This window comes from Phacochoerus africanus, chromosome 8, assembly GCF_016906955.1.
Source record: "Phacochoerus africanus isolate WHEZ1 chromosome 8, ROS_Pafr_v1, whole genome shotgun sequence".
NCBI classification, from domain to species: Eukaryota; Metazoa; Chordata; class Mammalia; order Artiodactyla; family Suidae; genus Phacochoerus; species Phacochoerus africanus.
This window is the reverse complement of record NC_062551.1, coordinates 94,846,474-94,862,351: the sequence shown is the minus strand read 5'-3', so window position 1 is coordinate 94,862,351 and position 15,878 is coordinate 94,846,474. Positions and strand designations below refer to the sequence as shown.

General features: G+C 40.0%; 1 protein-coding gene across 19 annotated transcripts in view; it reads right to left on the bottom strand.

Moving 5' to 3' along the window:
- The window catches only part of MACF1 (microtubule actin crosslinking factor 1), a 334,551-nt gene that overhangs the window by 48,737 nt on the left and 269,936 nt on the right, over window positions 1–15,878 (bottom strand). For all 19 annotated transcript variants that reach the window (XM_047793443.1, XM_047793433.1, XM_047793438.1 and 16 more), the window contains 7 exons: window positions 8,340–8,501; window positions 7,994–8,164; window positions 6,998–7,164; window positions 2,966–3,125; window positions 2,284–2,610; window positions 1,225–1,309; window positions 474–715 (listed from right to left, as the gene is read on the bottom strand). In XM_047793443.1, the coding sequence (XP_047649399.1) occupies window positions 474–715; window positions 1,225–1,309; window positions 2,284–2,610; window positions 2,966–3,125; window positions 6,998–7,164; window positions 7,994–8,164; window positions 8,340–8,501 (1,314 nt within the window). The remainder of the gene's footprint in view (window positions 1–473; window positions 716–1,224; window positions 1,310–2,283; window positions 2,611–2,965; window positions 3,126–6,997; window positions 7,165–7,993; window positions 8,165–8,339; window positions 8,502–15,878) is intronic.

Below are 15,878 nucleotides of genomic sequence, written 5' to 3'. Positions count from 1 at the left end.
TTCTTTTTTCTTCTTCAGATCATAACAAGGGCTCTTATATACGTCTGACTTTGTATCAAACCTTACTGTCCAAGAGTAAATAGGAAATGAGGCAGGCAGAAATTTTTGGTTTAGGAGATCCCATCATGGTTCAGCAGAAACAAATCTGACTGGTACTCATGAGGACGCAGGTTAGATCCCTGGCCTCGCTCAGCGGGTTAAAGATCTGGCATTGCCATGAGCTGTGCTGTAGGTTGCAGGTGTGGCTCGGATCTGGCATGGCTGTGGCTGTGGCGTAGGCCAGTGGCTGTAGCTCCAATTCGATCTCTAGCCTGGGAACCTCCACATGCCTTGGGTGTGGCCCTTAAAAAGCAAACAAAAAAGGAATTTCTGGTTTACATTGAAGGTAGAGATGGTGATAAAACTCAAGAATTTGAACTTCAGGATTCTAAGAGGAAAATTCTTCCCCTTTTCAGTGTGAAGTGACGGCTTACCTTCTGTCTCTGCTGAAACTGGGGTATCTGCTCCCCTGTGGGAGACTGTCCTCCACTGGCTGCCAGCTCCTCTTCCACCTCCCTCAGCCACCCGGTCAGTTCCTCATAAGTGGACTGGAACTTGGTGGCCAGCTGCCGGGCTTGCTCTAAGGTTCTGAGGGCCTTGGAGCTGGTGACTGTGATATCTGCGTAGCGAGTCTTTATGCCGTCCAGTTTCTCTTGGATGAGCAATACCTCCTCACCTGTGGAACAGCACACAATTATTCATTTTCAATAGGATATGAGGGAGCCCCTTCACTCCCTCTTTCTTCAAATCAGGGCTTAACTTTTATAAATGCTCTCTTGCTACGGCAGTGGTTTCAACCTAGCAGCCCACACACCAAGGGAGGTGGGAAATAAATCTTTAATCAATAGAAGAAGCCACTTCTGAGACTGTTAGGATTTGAGTTCGACTGCAGGTGTTTCTAGATGTCCCCAGCACCTTTCAGTAAACGCTGGCATTCAACACCCTGGAGGATAGGGATGAAGACATATTGTTCCTACGTCTTCGCCTCAGATCTGAGACACAATGTTTTAGTTTTCAAAAGATTTACAGGAACTAGGAACCCAGGCTACCAGCCTCCGGGAGCTGGTAATACAGTCAGTGAGTACTAAGCGCCTCCCACCTACGGAGAGCAGTGGCTAGTGCGGGGTGCTGATGTCACTGTCTGTGTGACCATTGGGGTGCTAAGAGATGTACTTTTCAAAGTACCTGTGGTCTGTTTTAGCAGAGCCTGGCCGTTTTTAATAGCTTGATCTACATTCTTTTTTCTATTAACAATTTCTTCATTTAAAGCCTGAAAGGAAAGAACACCATTAATCCTAAAACTATGGCACAGCAAAAGGAAAGAAATGTGAGCCCTTAAAGAGACCAACTTCAAAGTAAAGAGATGAATACAGTTTAAACATGAGGTATCTGATCCCTTCAATTTTTCTCTTTGGTTACCCCTTTAATTACTCAAAATAATGAAATCAGATACTTATAGGCAGGCTTTCTGTTGTACTGGATGTGAAGAGATTTAGGACTAAATCAGCTTTACTACTCTATTGGTACTAAACCTGAACCCAAGAAAGGTAGAAGTAAAGAATTGAGCAAAAATGTCTACTATGTCCAAAACAAAGGATAAGACAAAGTTCAAGAGAAGAAAGTCAGCAAGAACAGGCAAACTAAAATCAGGATCCTGGTTAAAAACTCTCCATATCTGAAGTTAATGAAGCAGAAGAATCTAAGATTATTAAAACCAAGAAAAATGATCTGCTGATTTTTACCACGCCCAAAGACATTTCACAAAAATATGAAATGAAAAAGGCACAGCGTTCTTTCTACTAAGATGACCCAGAATCCGTGGAATTTGAGCACATAAATTCTAGAAATATTTAAAAAGTTATGACTATATGAGCAAGCCCTGGGCACTATCTAGGCAATCTGGTTTTGTTAAAGTACCTTCGTCTTTGCATAACTGCTCAAGTAGGAACTGAATGATACATTCCTTAATGATATAAAACATGAGCTGGAATTGAGGTGGGCCCCGGGTTACACTCTGGATCACCTTCTAAAATGACTGATTCAGTTTATTAAGTACAAGTATTTCCATGGACTCACCAAAAAGTAGATTAGTCCTTAGCAACAAGTCTGTAACTATGTACTTGCATATAAAATAAAGTTGAAATGTTTGGAATTAAAAAAAAAATAGAGAAATGAAGAGAAACATGAATCGAAATTACAAAATAAGGCAGTAACATAACCAATAAGCATGGAAAACATGAATACCAGGTGGTCAGCATGCTGCTTCTGCAGGACATCCTGTCTGTAATCCTTTACGAACACTGTACTGAGCTTGTCCTCAACCTCAGCCAGCCAGTTGAGCACTTCCACCTCATCCTCCCCGAAGAGCCTAGCATTAGACAGCGCTTGTTCAAGCAGGGCTGCTTTCCGACAGCACCGGTCTTGAATCTCATTGAATCGGGCCTGCAAGGAGTCTAGCTTTTCTGACAGGACACCCTGCTCTGCACGACACGTCAGGGAGGAGAGGGACTGCCCAATTTTGACTGCCTGGTGCACATCTGCTGCATGGCTGTCTATTTCTTCTTCCAGAGCCTGGAAATCCACATGGAAAAAATGAATAACAGAAACAAAACAAATGAAAAGTAAACATGAAGCAATGAATCACAAATGATATAATAAATTAAATAATAACATAAAAGTTTACCTACTGAATGGCAAAAACAATCTAAAAACAGAGAACAAAAGCTGTTTTTTCTAATGGTAGCCTATGAGTCCATTTCTATTTTTACTTCAAGAATGTGACTAATCCAATTAATAATGACCATATTTTAAATTAGACTTATTCTTAAGAAATCCCACAAAAACACATCTTCTAGAATGCTGCAGGTAGTTTTCTAGGATTTCTGGTTCCAGTTTTGTGTTTCCATCTACCACAACTGCATCCTACCTTGTGCCGAATGATTTGCTGCTGTATTTTGGCAGTCTGAGTGCCAACAGGTTCTGAGTTAGCAAGCTTTTTCTCGGTGACAGATAAGAAGTCAGAAATAGGCTCAGCTGTCTCATGGAATTGTTTAGCCAGAACCAGGATATCTTCCAGCTGTTTTTGCCTACACAAATATATAGAACAAGCTGCTCAGGCAAAAAGTCACATTAAGACTGATAATAGCACTATATTCAGTAAAAGGTCAATCTTAACCAGGCACATCTGAAATATCAGCAGTAAACAGGAACACACATAAATAGCACGCTGCTGTTTTAAAGGCTTTCATAAGTAGTGCCTTATTGTGATTGTCATAATAATCACGTAAGACAGGCAGAATTACCCTACTACTTCAAAAGAGAAAGCCGACCCTGAAGCCTTGAAGAAAGATCTGTCCAAGTTGCCCACTGGGTAGCAATAGTACAATGAGGATTAGAATCAGACATTCTACTGCTCTTTCTGCTATGGAATGTAGCATGTGCATCCTCTGTACATGTGACCAAAATAAAGTTTAAAGGAGTTTAAAAAAAACAAAACAAAACCATCAGTGTTCATTTCTCTTTCTCTGTCATTGCTATCTTCACTTGTGAGTAGAGAGAAGAGAGAATTTGGAGAGCAAAGGCAGACAAAGCTTTGCATGAGAACTCCTTCCCATTTCCTCCTACCCAATCAGGCTTCTAGTAATTTCAAGCTCCAGAGCATAGCTCTGAATCGAGATTTAAGGGTGGGGGGGACCAAAACCTCAACTAGCTGAATTTGCAAGGTAAATGTCAGCTGAAAGAACTATAGACTTTATAGCTCTCCTGGAATCTTAAATCTTATTTAATACAACAGCTATACTAAGCTTGGATTTCAAATACCTTATAGATTAGATTCAGCAAATTACAAAGAAAGGAAGCCTGAATGAATGCTGGAGGCAGCCTGATTAGCAAAAGACAGAAAAATAACTACAGAACTGTATTCGCACACAGATTAATAATCAAAGGTCAAAATGCAGACTTTGATCATTAAGAACAGACTAAGTGTTATGTCTTTTGAAAAGGCCCTGGGGGTATGTAATGCACTTTTATTTCAGCAAACCTTACTGGATACCAGCTTTGCATCAGGTCCTATGCTGGGTACTCTGGACAAACTTATTTTAATAAGAAATAATTTAATATAAAAATCTGCCATTTAATTATCTGGAAATTCAATTATGTTTGAGTATAAAGAAAAATGTATTTCTAGATGCTACTTTTAAATGTCAATATAACCTACAGAATTTCCTTTCTTAATTTATGTCAGCTCTCAAAATACATCTTCAATTAATACAACTAAAACATACAATCTTAGATATTACTATTAATCAAGAATTTCATTTTAAGAAAATTGCCCCGAATTTCTATATCTGACTTACTTCTGATTTTGGCATCTGCAAGTTTGAAGAAATCAATATAACAGGATTTGGGGTAGCAAAGACAAGAGCTAAAATAATTTAAAGGTATCAAAAATCCAATATTAAAGAATCTAAATAAAAGTCTTAGTCTGTAACAAATGATGCTGCTCTTGGTATTTCTTTTTAAAATACTGGCCTAGGAGTTCCCGTCGTGGCTCAGTGGTTAACGAATCCGACTAGGAACCATGAGGTTGCAGGTTCGATTCCCGGCCTTGCTCAGTGGATTAAGGATCTGGCGTTGCCGTGAGCTGTGGTGTAGGTTGCAGACTGGCACTGCTGTGGCTCTGGCGTAGGCCAGTGGCTACAGTTCAGATTAGACCCCTAGCCTGGGAACCTCCATATGCTGCGGCAGCGGCCCAAGAAATGGCAAAAAGAAAAAAAAGAAAAAGAAAAAAATAAAGTAAAATAAAATACTGGCCTAGAAACTGTGTTAGGAGGATGGAAGCAAGCAGGGTAGAAGGACAGAGTTATAAAAAGATACATTAGAAACAAATCATGGAGTTCCCATCATGGCTCAGCAATAACCCAACTAGCATCCATGAGGATATGGGTTCAATCCTGGCCTTTCTCAGAGGGTTAAGGATCTGGTGTTGCCATGAGCTGCAGTGTAGATTGAAGAAGCGTCTCAGATCTGGTATTGCCATGGCCATTCAGCTCCCATTAGACCCCTAGCCTGGGAACTTCCATACGCTGTAGGTGCAGCCCTTAAAAAAAAAAAAAAAGAAAGAAAGAAAGAAATCAAAAAGAAACAAATCGTGACTGTAATCAGTTTATGGACCTAGGATATAAGTACATAAAATGATGGCTATAATACAGGTGCAGATGGAGAATTATGGCAGTTAAGAGGAAGGTGAAATTGTTCTATGCTTGGAGAATAAAGAAAAGCTTCATAAAAACAGAGGAGATGAACAAAAGTATTTCATGGAAGATGCAACACCATCAGCATAGGTAGAATTAGGAAACTGACAGAAGATACTGAAGAACAGAATATGGTTTATTCTACTCATGAGGAGAATACTGGCAACTAAAAAGGTAGGTTAGGGCCAACCAGTAGAAGGCTTTGAAAGTTGGGTTAAAGAGATTTTATTTTATAGGTAACAGGGAGTCGTTAAATGTCTGTGGGCTCACAAAGAGTGGAAGGCCTGAGAGTAGGTGGCAGGAGACTGCTGAGTGATTAGTTAGGTCACCTTGGGTGAGCCACAGCAGGGGAACTAGCCCAAGTGAGAGTTCATAAGTCATGACCTGAGGCTACTGAGAAATGGATAGACAGGAAAGACACTCTAGGAGTAAAATGAACAGAATTTAGCATCCTGATAGATATGGGACACAAAGAAGGGAGAAAAAAAGGCTAAAAAATGGGGCTGAGGTTTTAGGCCTAAGTAACTGGAAGGTTAACGGTGCTATTAGTGGAAAGGGATGGAGAGAGAGAAGAAAAAAGTGATGGAATTTGGAAATGAAAATAAACTGAACTCTTTCATTTGTTTCTCCCACTAATATATGCAAGCAAATACTCTTTAGCTCAGATGAGAAATAAGCAGGCCATGCACAGGCAGAAGTAAAGAGAATGAAGAAGGAGTTATCTGAAGACTGCTAGTGGCTACCTAGAAAACTGAAAGGATACAATAAATAATCAACTCTACGAATCTCATACTGATTTCTTTTTTTGCTTTTTAGGGCCACACCCACAGCATATGGAAGTTCCCAGGCTAGGGGCTGAATCAGAGCCACAGCCACAGTGACGCCAGATCTGAGCCATGTCTGCAACCTGCACCATAGCTCACGGCAATGCTGGTTCCTTTAACCCAATGAGCAAGGCTAAGGATTGAACCCGAATCCTCATGGGTACTAGTTGGGCTCGTTACTGCTGAGCCACAATGGGAACTTCCTCACACTGATTTCTGATTAGTTATCATTAAGTTTAAAAACTGGGGACAGTATAAGCTACAAGTAAAGACATAGTGTGACTTTTTAAGCTCAAGTGACTTTGAGGTAACTTACAGCTATGGAAGGAGAAAGCATTTCCTTGGAGGAAAAAAGTATACTGCCTGTCTTGTGACCATTTACTGAAGAAGTCTGTGCATCTCTTGAATGTTCATTTATTTCATGGAACTAAGGACTAGCTCTTAAATGTAAGATTATCTAATATTAGGATAAGCTAACAGAAAAGAAATATGACACATTTCAATTGCAAATATCAAAAAACATTATTTATAAATATGAATGGGAAAAAAAAAATCTGTTTCCAAAACTCAGAAAATAACTTGGCTGGATTATAGGAGTCTGCGTCTGTCACTTGGAACCATGACTATACTGCAACAGAACAACAACACAGAGCAATGAGTCTTCCAGGTCTCAGAAATGTATGAGGTGGCTGAGGCTCATTTCCTGAGAGTTATTCTGGTTATGAGGATCGTTTCTAAAACCCTATCCCTTTTCAAGATAAAAGCCGTTAAATACCTTCCAAAGCACTGTAAGAACGATCCGGGAACGTTCAGAGAACCTCAGTGATACAAGTCAGAAACCTTCTCTGACTCATTTATTCTTCAAAAGCCCTGTGGCCTTACCTGGCTGCTGCCTTGCTGAGGAGTCCAGTCCATCTACTTTCAAGACTCTCCAACTGTCCAGTGATTTTCTCTCTATCAGCCAGCTCAGCTGACTGGGCGATTCTGCCTCCTTCTGCTTGAAGCATGTCTACTGTGGCCTTTCGATCATCTAGGAGCCGCTGTAGCAACTGATGCACATGTTTAAAGAGAATGAAAAGCGACAGCGTGGGGTCACTTTACAGCTGGAAATAAGGAAAATAAACAAAATCCCAAAACAAAACCAAACCCCACCTCACCAAGCCCTAAGTTTAATTGAATAATGAAGGTTTTTTTTTTTTTTCCCCCATCCTGAGGCAAAAACATGAACTATAATGTAATTCCTACCACCCATATAAACTTATGGTGGTAAGTTTTTTTTAACGGCCACCCCAATGGCATATGGAAGTTCCTGGGCTGGGGACTGAATATGAGCCACAACTGTACCAATGCCAGATCCTCTAACCCACTGTGTAGGGCCAGGGATCGAACCTGCAACGTCACAAGGACCCGAGCTGCTGCAGTTGTTTGATTCTTAACCCACTGTACCACAGCGGGAACTCCTTAGGTTTTTAAATGGAGCAGTGACTGTCATCATGTGACTAATAGGGAGCCTACTTTGAACCAGGAGAAAAAGGCATTAAAATGGAAATTAAACCTACACACACACACACACACACAGATAGAAGCTTATACATGATAAAAATTATTTAGAATATTGCTGGCCCCCAAAACACCAAAAATCTCTTAAGATAAAGCTGTGACAAACACTGAAATAGGGTAAATGAACAAGTAAAATGGTTCAGTCTAATACGTGCCATGGTAAACTAGAAGATTATTAAGTAAGAAGATGAAAATCAATTTCCAACTTTCTTTTCAGATGACACAAGGTAGGTTAGGATTCTCCTGAAACCATAAGCAAATTGCTGTCTGCCATTCCCTACGGCTGTTACAGTTCACTGCCCCAACATTCTCACTTACCTTCTGTTCTTGGATCTGTGCTTTCACCACTTTATACTCAGCAGATGGAGGTTTCTGATTGGCTATGAGCTCCTCAGTGTCTGCCAACCAGCTGAGCAATGGCTCCAAGGCATCTTGGAACTTCCCACAATGCAACAAAGCCTCCTGCAGTTGGGCAATTCTTTGTGCAACCTGTATCACACACACAGAGGCTCATTAGGAGAAAGGAGAGAGCTTTTAAATGACTATACTCACTCCTCTTCCTAACTACACATTGCAACTGCTAGTTTTATTTGCATTCAGGTGCCAGGGAAACCTGAAATTTAGATGTCTCTTTTCTATGCCCCTCCATTCCCAGTACACTCACCTTTTTATTCAGTGTGTTCCACCGAGTGTTGATTTCTTCCATGTCATGTTCCAAACCCTGCACATCACAGTTTTTTCCAGCACTCTGAACCAATCCCTGGCCGAGTCCATTCACCTGCTGTAATTTCATCTGAAGAGGATCCACCTGTTCTTTCTGAAACATCTAGATAAGTGCAAGCCAGAGAAGATTTAATCAAAGGAAGTGAGATCCTCTATGCCACATTGTGACTGGTTATTCTTGGGAGATTTATTTATTATTTTTCCCTTTTTTGGCCGCACCTGTGGCATATGGAAGTTTCTGGGCCAGGGATCGAAACGGCACTGCCACAGAGACAAGGGGGATCATTAACCCACTGTACCACAGCAAGAACTCCTCTTGGGAGAGCTATGATTTGACAAAGGAGGGACAGGAATAACAAGCGAGAACAAGCCATCTGTACAGGAAAGTATTGAGGAAACGTGGTTTCACATTTCAATACATTCTTCTATAGACAAGTAATTTCAGAGAGTTATGGGACCACTGAAGCATTTAACCCAATGACTCATGGTTTGTTTTTACTTGTTTTTTAATCTGCTTGCTTAATTTTTAATGCAAACACATACAGAGAATAGAGAAGCATCAGCCTCAAGACATCATGAAAGTAAGTGTGATGCATATCAATCCTAAAAGGGAAGAGAGAGACACCAAATGACTAGTACTTAAGATTAAAAATACCCTTGGGAATAGCTTTAACTGACCACTGATACATGCAATGCTCTTCTGCCACTAGGACTAATAACTCAATTAGCCAAAACATATTAATGGTGTGAAGAACACCAGCCTCATAGCTTAATCCCCCCGTGGCCATTTTAACTCCATTCTGTTCCAAGGCCACAGACCACACACAGCCAATAATCTTGAAACAGTATTCCTCTGATTACAAAGGGAAATGGGTCAGTAATACTGGGAATGTCCTAACAACTTCAGACACATACTCTGAATAAGATGTAGATATACATAAAATATTTAAAAAAATGATACTGTATACCCATGTTCACCATGAAACAATGGAATTTTAAAACAACATAAACAAGTGTAACAAGCAATATGCATGTTTCTTTTTACTGCAGTCAAGGTCCATTATTACTAAGAAATTTCTAAAAGGAAACAGAATCAGAAGAGAAGATTACATTTTGTCACTCTAATGATTTTAAAGAAAATAATGAAATACATATTTGTCCCTAAGATCAGATTTCTTTCAATTATCAGAAGATAAAACCAGCCATATTCCACTAGTTTGGATCTATTTCCATCCTTTTTTCTTCCACAAAAAAGTTCCTTCAGTTTCAGTGAGACAGGTGAGTCAATTAAAGTTGAAGAATGACAGAAAATGGAAGAGGGCAAAACTAAATGTGAAAGAAAATTATAAGTTTGGGTAAAACTAATTTTGGCCTATGTGAAACCACAGATCACACTAGGATTAGGAAACCTGATTCCTGAAAGAATGGTCTGTGGCTGAAGAAGTGAGTCACCAGGGAGGAAAGGCCCTAGGGAACACTGGAAAAGGGAAGGTTATAAAGGTAATTACCAGTGGGCTTCATTTTATACTATAATTTGATTACACCATATTTTGTTAGGCAACACTACAAGGCAGTTCAGCTAAAAATGACTGTTTCTCCAACAACATGGCTCCCAGAGAAAGCAAGGGCTATGATACCATCTTGTATTAAAGACGTTTCCAGTGCAGAAAAATCAGAGGGAGGAAAAACAACTGCCATGGTTTAAGCTGCCTGGGTACAACAAGATGGCAGTGGGGCAGGGGCTAGAAAGGCAAGAAAGCAGAAAGCCAAAGGTACAGAGGCAAGATGCTAAGTCCACACCAAAGAGCCCCCTTTAATCCAGAAATTAAATCCTATCTCATGCTATGACTGACATTTAAATTTTTTTCTGCATTGTCCAACATGGCAGCCAGTAGCTACATGTGGTTATTTAAATTAATGAGAAATTCAGTTCCTCAACCACACCAGCCACACTTCATGAAATCAACAGCCATGGGTGGCAAGTGCCTAATGTTTTGGGGAACACAGGTAAAGGGTATTTCCATTTTGGCAAGAAGCTCTACTGGATATCAATGTAAATGACACAGAAAAGTAAAAATGTAACAGCTATTTTTTTTCTTAAAATTTGGATTTACTCTCTTCATGAACATTTCACATAGAAGCATTAGAGATTCCTTTGTTTCCCATATCCACCCTGCAGATTAAGTTGACAGGGAATGAGTATTTGTCCCATTTCCCCCCAGAATTTTAAAATATTTGAAAGCACCTCCAAATACTAAGTACTACTTAGATATTTATTTTGAACACAAGTGAACAGAAAGTAAATTTGAAAACACTTGCTCCTTTCTCTCAACTCCCAAATAAAGCTGTTCTGCAAAACCAGTGCTTTCAGATACACTTAAATCCCTATTCCTTAGTATCTCGATGGGACTATGCACGTTATTAACTAACCAGTGCTGGCAGACATTTCCCAGAACAGAACACTAGTAAAAATTATTGCAAGGCTGTAAGATGCAACAGGGACATAAACCAGAAAACTTCCCCCAAAACTTCTTATAGCACTTTTATCTTTGTCATCCCACATTCTCAGTTTTTATCCTGGCTGATCCTGTTTCTGATGTCCTTTGCTCTCTTCCTCTTTCTTAGATCTCCAAATGTTAGTCTTTGTGGAGAGAGAAAAGGGTAGGTTAGGATGCCTTCTTATGCTACATTCTCTTCTAGGAATCCAATCCATTCCTATGGCTTTAAATATTTACCATGGCAAATGCTTACTACTTTAAAACTTCAAATCTCTATACCTAGCTACTTTCTTTACATTGCCAAACAAATAAGTCACAGGCATCTTGAATCTACCCATTCCAAAACTGAACAGTATACCTCCTAATTTCCTTTCCCTGCAAATCTGTTCTTTCCTAAACAAGTTACTACTGCACCCACTGTATAGCTGTAAGCATAAATGACACCATCTTGAGCCCTTACAGTTCCTTCTGTCCTTCCCCTGACACTACCCAGGACTGTACTAATACAGTAAATCACTTCTCTGTCATTAATGGCTTTGTAGTTAATAGATATTGTTTAATAATCATAAGGATCAGGTAGTCTCTATGCTCTGTTAGTCCCCAAACAATGATGAAAACCTTTGCTGAGGTATATTCCTGGCGCCCATGAGACCAGCACCCATTCATAAATCTTGACTTAGGAATGCATGTCCCATTTCCAAGTACCTACCCCTTCACCCAGGTAAACTATAAAACTGTCCTAGTGGCCCTCAGTGGTGCAGAATGCAGCTACAAATGCTTCTGGATTGTCTGCCTGATCCCCATCCCACTCTGAGAGTAAGTTACCCTATAATGCTATAATGAACTGATCCACTGATTATATGGAGCTGCTTGCCTCGTTTTTTGGTCTCAAGATGCCTTCTCAGTTCAGGCACTTTTCGTTCCCTTCGTCCTCCAACACCTAGCCACTCAGTCGTGCATACTAGAACCTAGAAGCCATCCTTGATAACTCCCCCTCCCTCTTACCCAATATGAAAGCCATTATCAGGTCTTACTGATTCTACCTGGAAAATATATCTTGGATCCATCCAATGGTCTTCAAATCCAGTAACATCTCTCTGGTCCAAGCCGCTGGGACAAGTGCAATAATCTAGGCTTCTCTACTCTGTCCTTGGTCCCGTAAAATCTATTCTACACATAGTAGACAGTGTGATTTTTTTTTTAATTGCAAACCATTATCTTGTTTTCTGTATTCCATGTCAATTACTATAATACAAACTATTAAAATATAAGACTGAAGAAACATGAGATTTATAAGCCTCAGATAATGTTGAGAATGTTTCCTGACAGTGTGAACCAATTTTCTCTATCCTTAAGCTGAGTGTCATCTTTTAAAAACGCAAATGAAATCATTTCATTCTGCTACTTAAAATCTTTCAATAGCTTCTTATGGTTCTTAAGGTATAGATCCTTTTGAAGATTTCTTTCTCAGCCCCTGCAGGTTCCCTTCCCACCTCTCCAGGTTTAACACATGGCACTCTTCTGGAACCCTTGCTCACTGTGGTCTAGCCACTTAGTTTTCTTTTAGTTCTAACATGCCAAGCTCCTCCCAGTTTCCATTTCCTTTGTCTGAAATGTTCTTCCTTCTGACTCTGCCTAAGTAACTTCTATTTACTCTTCAGGTTGTAGTTTTAAAATCTTTTCCCTAACACCACAATTGATATTAAATACCCCTACTGTTTCTTATCAGAGCCTTTATTTTTTATGCATAGTATCTGCCACAATTTGTAACCATGTATTTGTGCCATTTTTACTTAATGCTTGTGTCCCCCACTATAGCATAAATTCCACAAGGGCAGGAATCATGCCAGTTCTATTCACTGCAGAAGCCCTAAGACCTGGCACAGAGTAGGTACATAACAAATATTTATCCAGTAAATTAATGAAAACTTGTATAGAAATGGCGCTAGAGAAAGCAAACAAATCCATGAAGGTTCTGCTGATCAGCTGAGTATTCAAACACTGAACTGAGACTGTGGGGCTTTTTTTCTTTTTTTTCCACTTTCTTTTTTTTCTTTTTTTTTTTTTTTTTTGCTATTTCTTTGGGCCGCTTCTGCGGCATATGGAGGTTCCCAGGCTAGGGGTCGAATCGGAGCCGTAGCCACCGGCCTATGCCAGAGCCACAGCAACGTGCCATCCGGGCCGCATCTGTAACCTACACCACAGCTCACGGCAACGCCGGATTGTTAACCCACTGAGCAGGGGCAGGGACCGAACCCGCAACCTCATGGTTCCTAGTCGGATTCGTTAACCACTGCGCCATGACGGGAACTCCTTTCTTCACTTTCTTAAGTAAAAGTGGGGCTTCCCAACTTTTACTTAAAAAGAGCTTCTTGGCAATTTATAGAACTTATACTTTATAAAAAAAGGGTTTTTCTTCCACTGAACCTGGGACTAGAAATAAGACTAAGGACGTCTATAAATGAGAAGAGGGCTTAAATAATCACAGATTACTCTCAGTCGGCTTAAGATCCCACCAGAGAAATAGCAAACAAGTTTTGCATTTTTCTCCCGAAACTTCTTGTCATTGCTATTAGAAAGCTTACATCTACTTTAAACACATATACATGTGTACATTTATATATACACACACACAGAGGATCTGAAGCAGTTTATTCTAAATCACTGTCCGGGTATGATCACTTGTCAAGTTCTAAGTGTTTATGTGTAAAAAAACAACAGGTTCAACTGCCTCTACAAACTTTTGGAAGAAATTAAATCCACCTATCTCTCATCTTGAAAATTTTTTTCTCAATATTTCACCAATTTAACAAAATCTGTATAGTCATGTTACCTCTATAATAGTACTATTTTGTTTCAATAAATACTTTCAAAATAGGCACTCTATGTTCTTACTGGTTAATGGTGCTGGCTGGAGGAGCGATGGCTCTATACACAAATGTAGGCATCTGCTGACTTCCAGATATTCCACAAAGTAACCACACTTCAAAGATGACAGACAACCTTGCAGCGGGGCTGCTATTTCCCTCTCCTGTCATTCACATCAAGCGATATTTCATAAAACAACTACCTCCTCTAGCTGAAACGACCCTTCAGGATTACCTAGCCCAATCTACCCATTTTGTAGATGGGGAAACAAAGATTCCAGAGTCTAATATTAAAAATTTCTTTATATATTCTTCCTTTATGCAGATTTGGCTGGCCCCTTATAATGTAATCCCTATGTTTCTTTGGTTATTGCTGTAGGCTTTATACTAGAAATATTCTACATAATCAAGAGTACCAGTGACTTTGGACAGGTTGCTGGGATCCCAGTGTCAATCCCAAATTCAGCAAAACTCAGAAAACAGAACCAATCCATCAGTCTGAAAGGTAATGCATTCTAATTTGATGAGATGCTACATTACGAAATAATTGGTGACGCCAAGGTGACACACATCACCTCTCAGCTAAGCAAGAGGATCTGTGGCAAAGCTGATGGCTTATGGCCTGCAACTAAAATGATTTTTTGTTGCTGGCAGCTGCATGTTTAATTGCTCCTCTAGCTGACTCAGGCTGCCCTGGAAGGTTCTGCAATGGGGTGGATGAGAGAACTCATCTTTCTTGCAGTATCCTTGGATATTCGGGAGACTAACTGCCATCCATTCAGTCAACAGGGAATGGGTACTACGAGGAACACACTTATCAAAACCACCTCCAGGGAGTTCCCATCGTGGCACAGTGGTTAAAGAATCTGACTAGGAACCATGAGGATGCAGGTTTGATCCCCGGCCTTGCTTAGTGGGTTAAGGACCCGGCGTTGCCGTGAGCTGTGGTGTAGGTTGCAGACGTGGCTCAGATCTGGTGTTGCTGTGGCTCTGGCGTAGGCCGGTGGCTACAGCTCCAATTAGACCCCTAGCCTGGGAACGTCCATATGCCGCGGGAAACAGCCCTAGAAAAGACAAAAACAAAACAAAACAAAACAACACCTCCGAACTCAGTAACTCCTGACTATTCAATTAAACTTCTAATTCCTTTACTCCTTACCAGTGACCAAATGATACCAAAACAGTGAACTACAGAAAGCTGCCTCTCTCAAATCCTTTGAGTAGGAGTGCACAAGGACAGGAAACTTGGGAACAGGGTTCACAACACATTCTGTTCTTTAACATTAGGAATCTCAGAATCTTGGCACTGAGAGAGATCCAAGAAGACAAGAGCCCAATTCCCTTATTTCATAGATTAAGAAACAAGAAGTCCAGGAAAGGAAAAGTGACTTGCTCCAAGACAAAAAGTTTGACAAGAAGACTAAAATACTTCTATTTTTCATAAACGTTATTGTGCCTTATTTGGCTTTAAAAAACACACATTAAAAAGTATTAAAAAGCTGTTATTCACATGTCTGTATTTGGCTTTGGTGTTTTATATCTTTATATATAAGCTTTATATCTGCTTTGGTGAATTCTTTCAACCAACCAATACATCTATTTGAAAGGGGAAGGGGGAGGATACTGACAGTAATTGAAATTTTATACACTTGATGCTTTGAATGGATTATCTCATTTTATCCTCACAACCCTCAGAGTTCTTCTGCCTTACCAAATGAGGAATTGGAGATGCAGGCCATTTAACTAATTTTCTCAGAGTGGTTAAGAAGAATCCAAGGTCTCAGTCCAAACTCCACACTCTAGCCTCCACCTGACTGCTGACACCACCGATGAATAAAGAGCCTCTTGATTTAGGAAAGAACATGCTTACTGCAAATTTCAAGAGCAGAATCACACTTTCTTGCTAATAAACTTTAAAAAAAAGGTAAACCCCAAACTATTTATATCCCTGTTTTTCTTGAGCTTTGTTTATATCTGAATTTAAAAGGGGGGGGGGGTGAATTAAGTTTTTCACCAGATGACATATTTTCCCCATAAATGCAATAAAAAGAACAACAACAAAAGCCCAGGCACCCCAAAAGGAACCAAAGAAAGAACTATCTGTGCCTTTTCTAA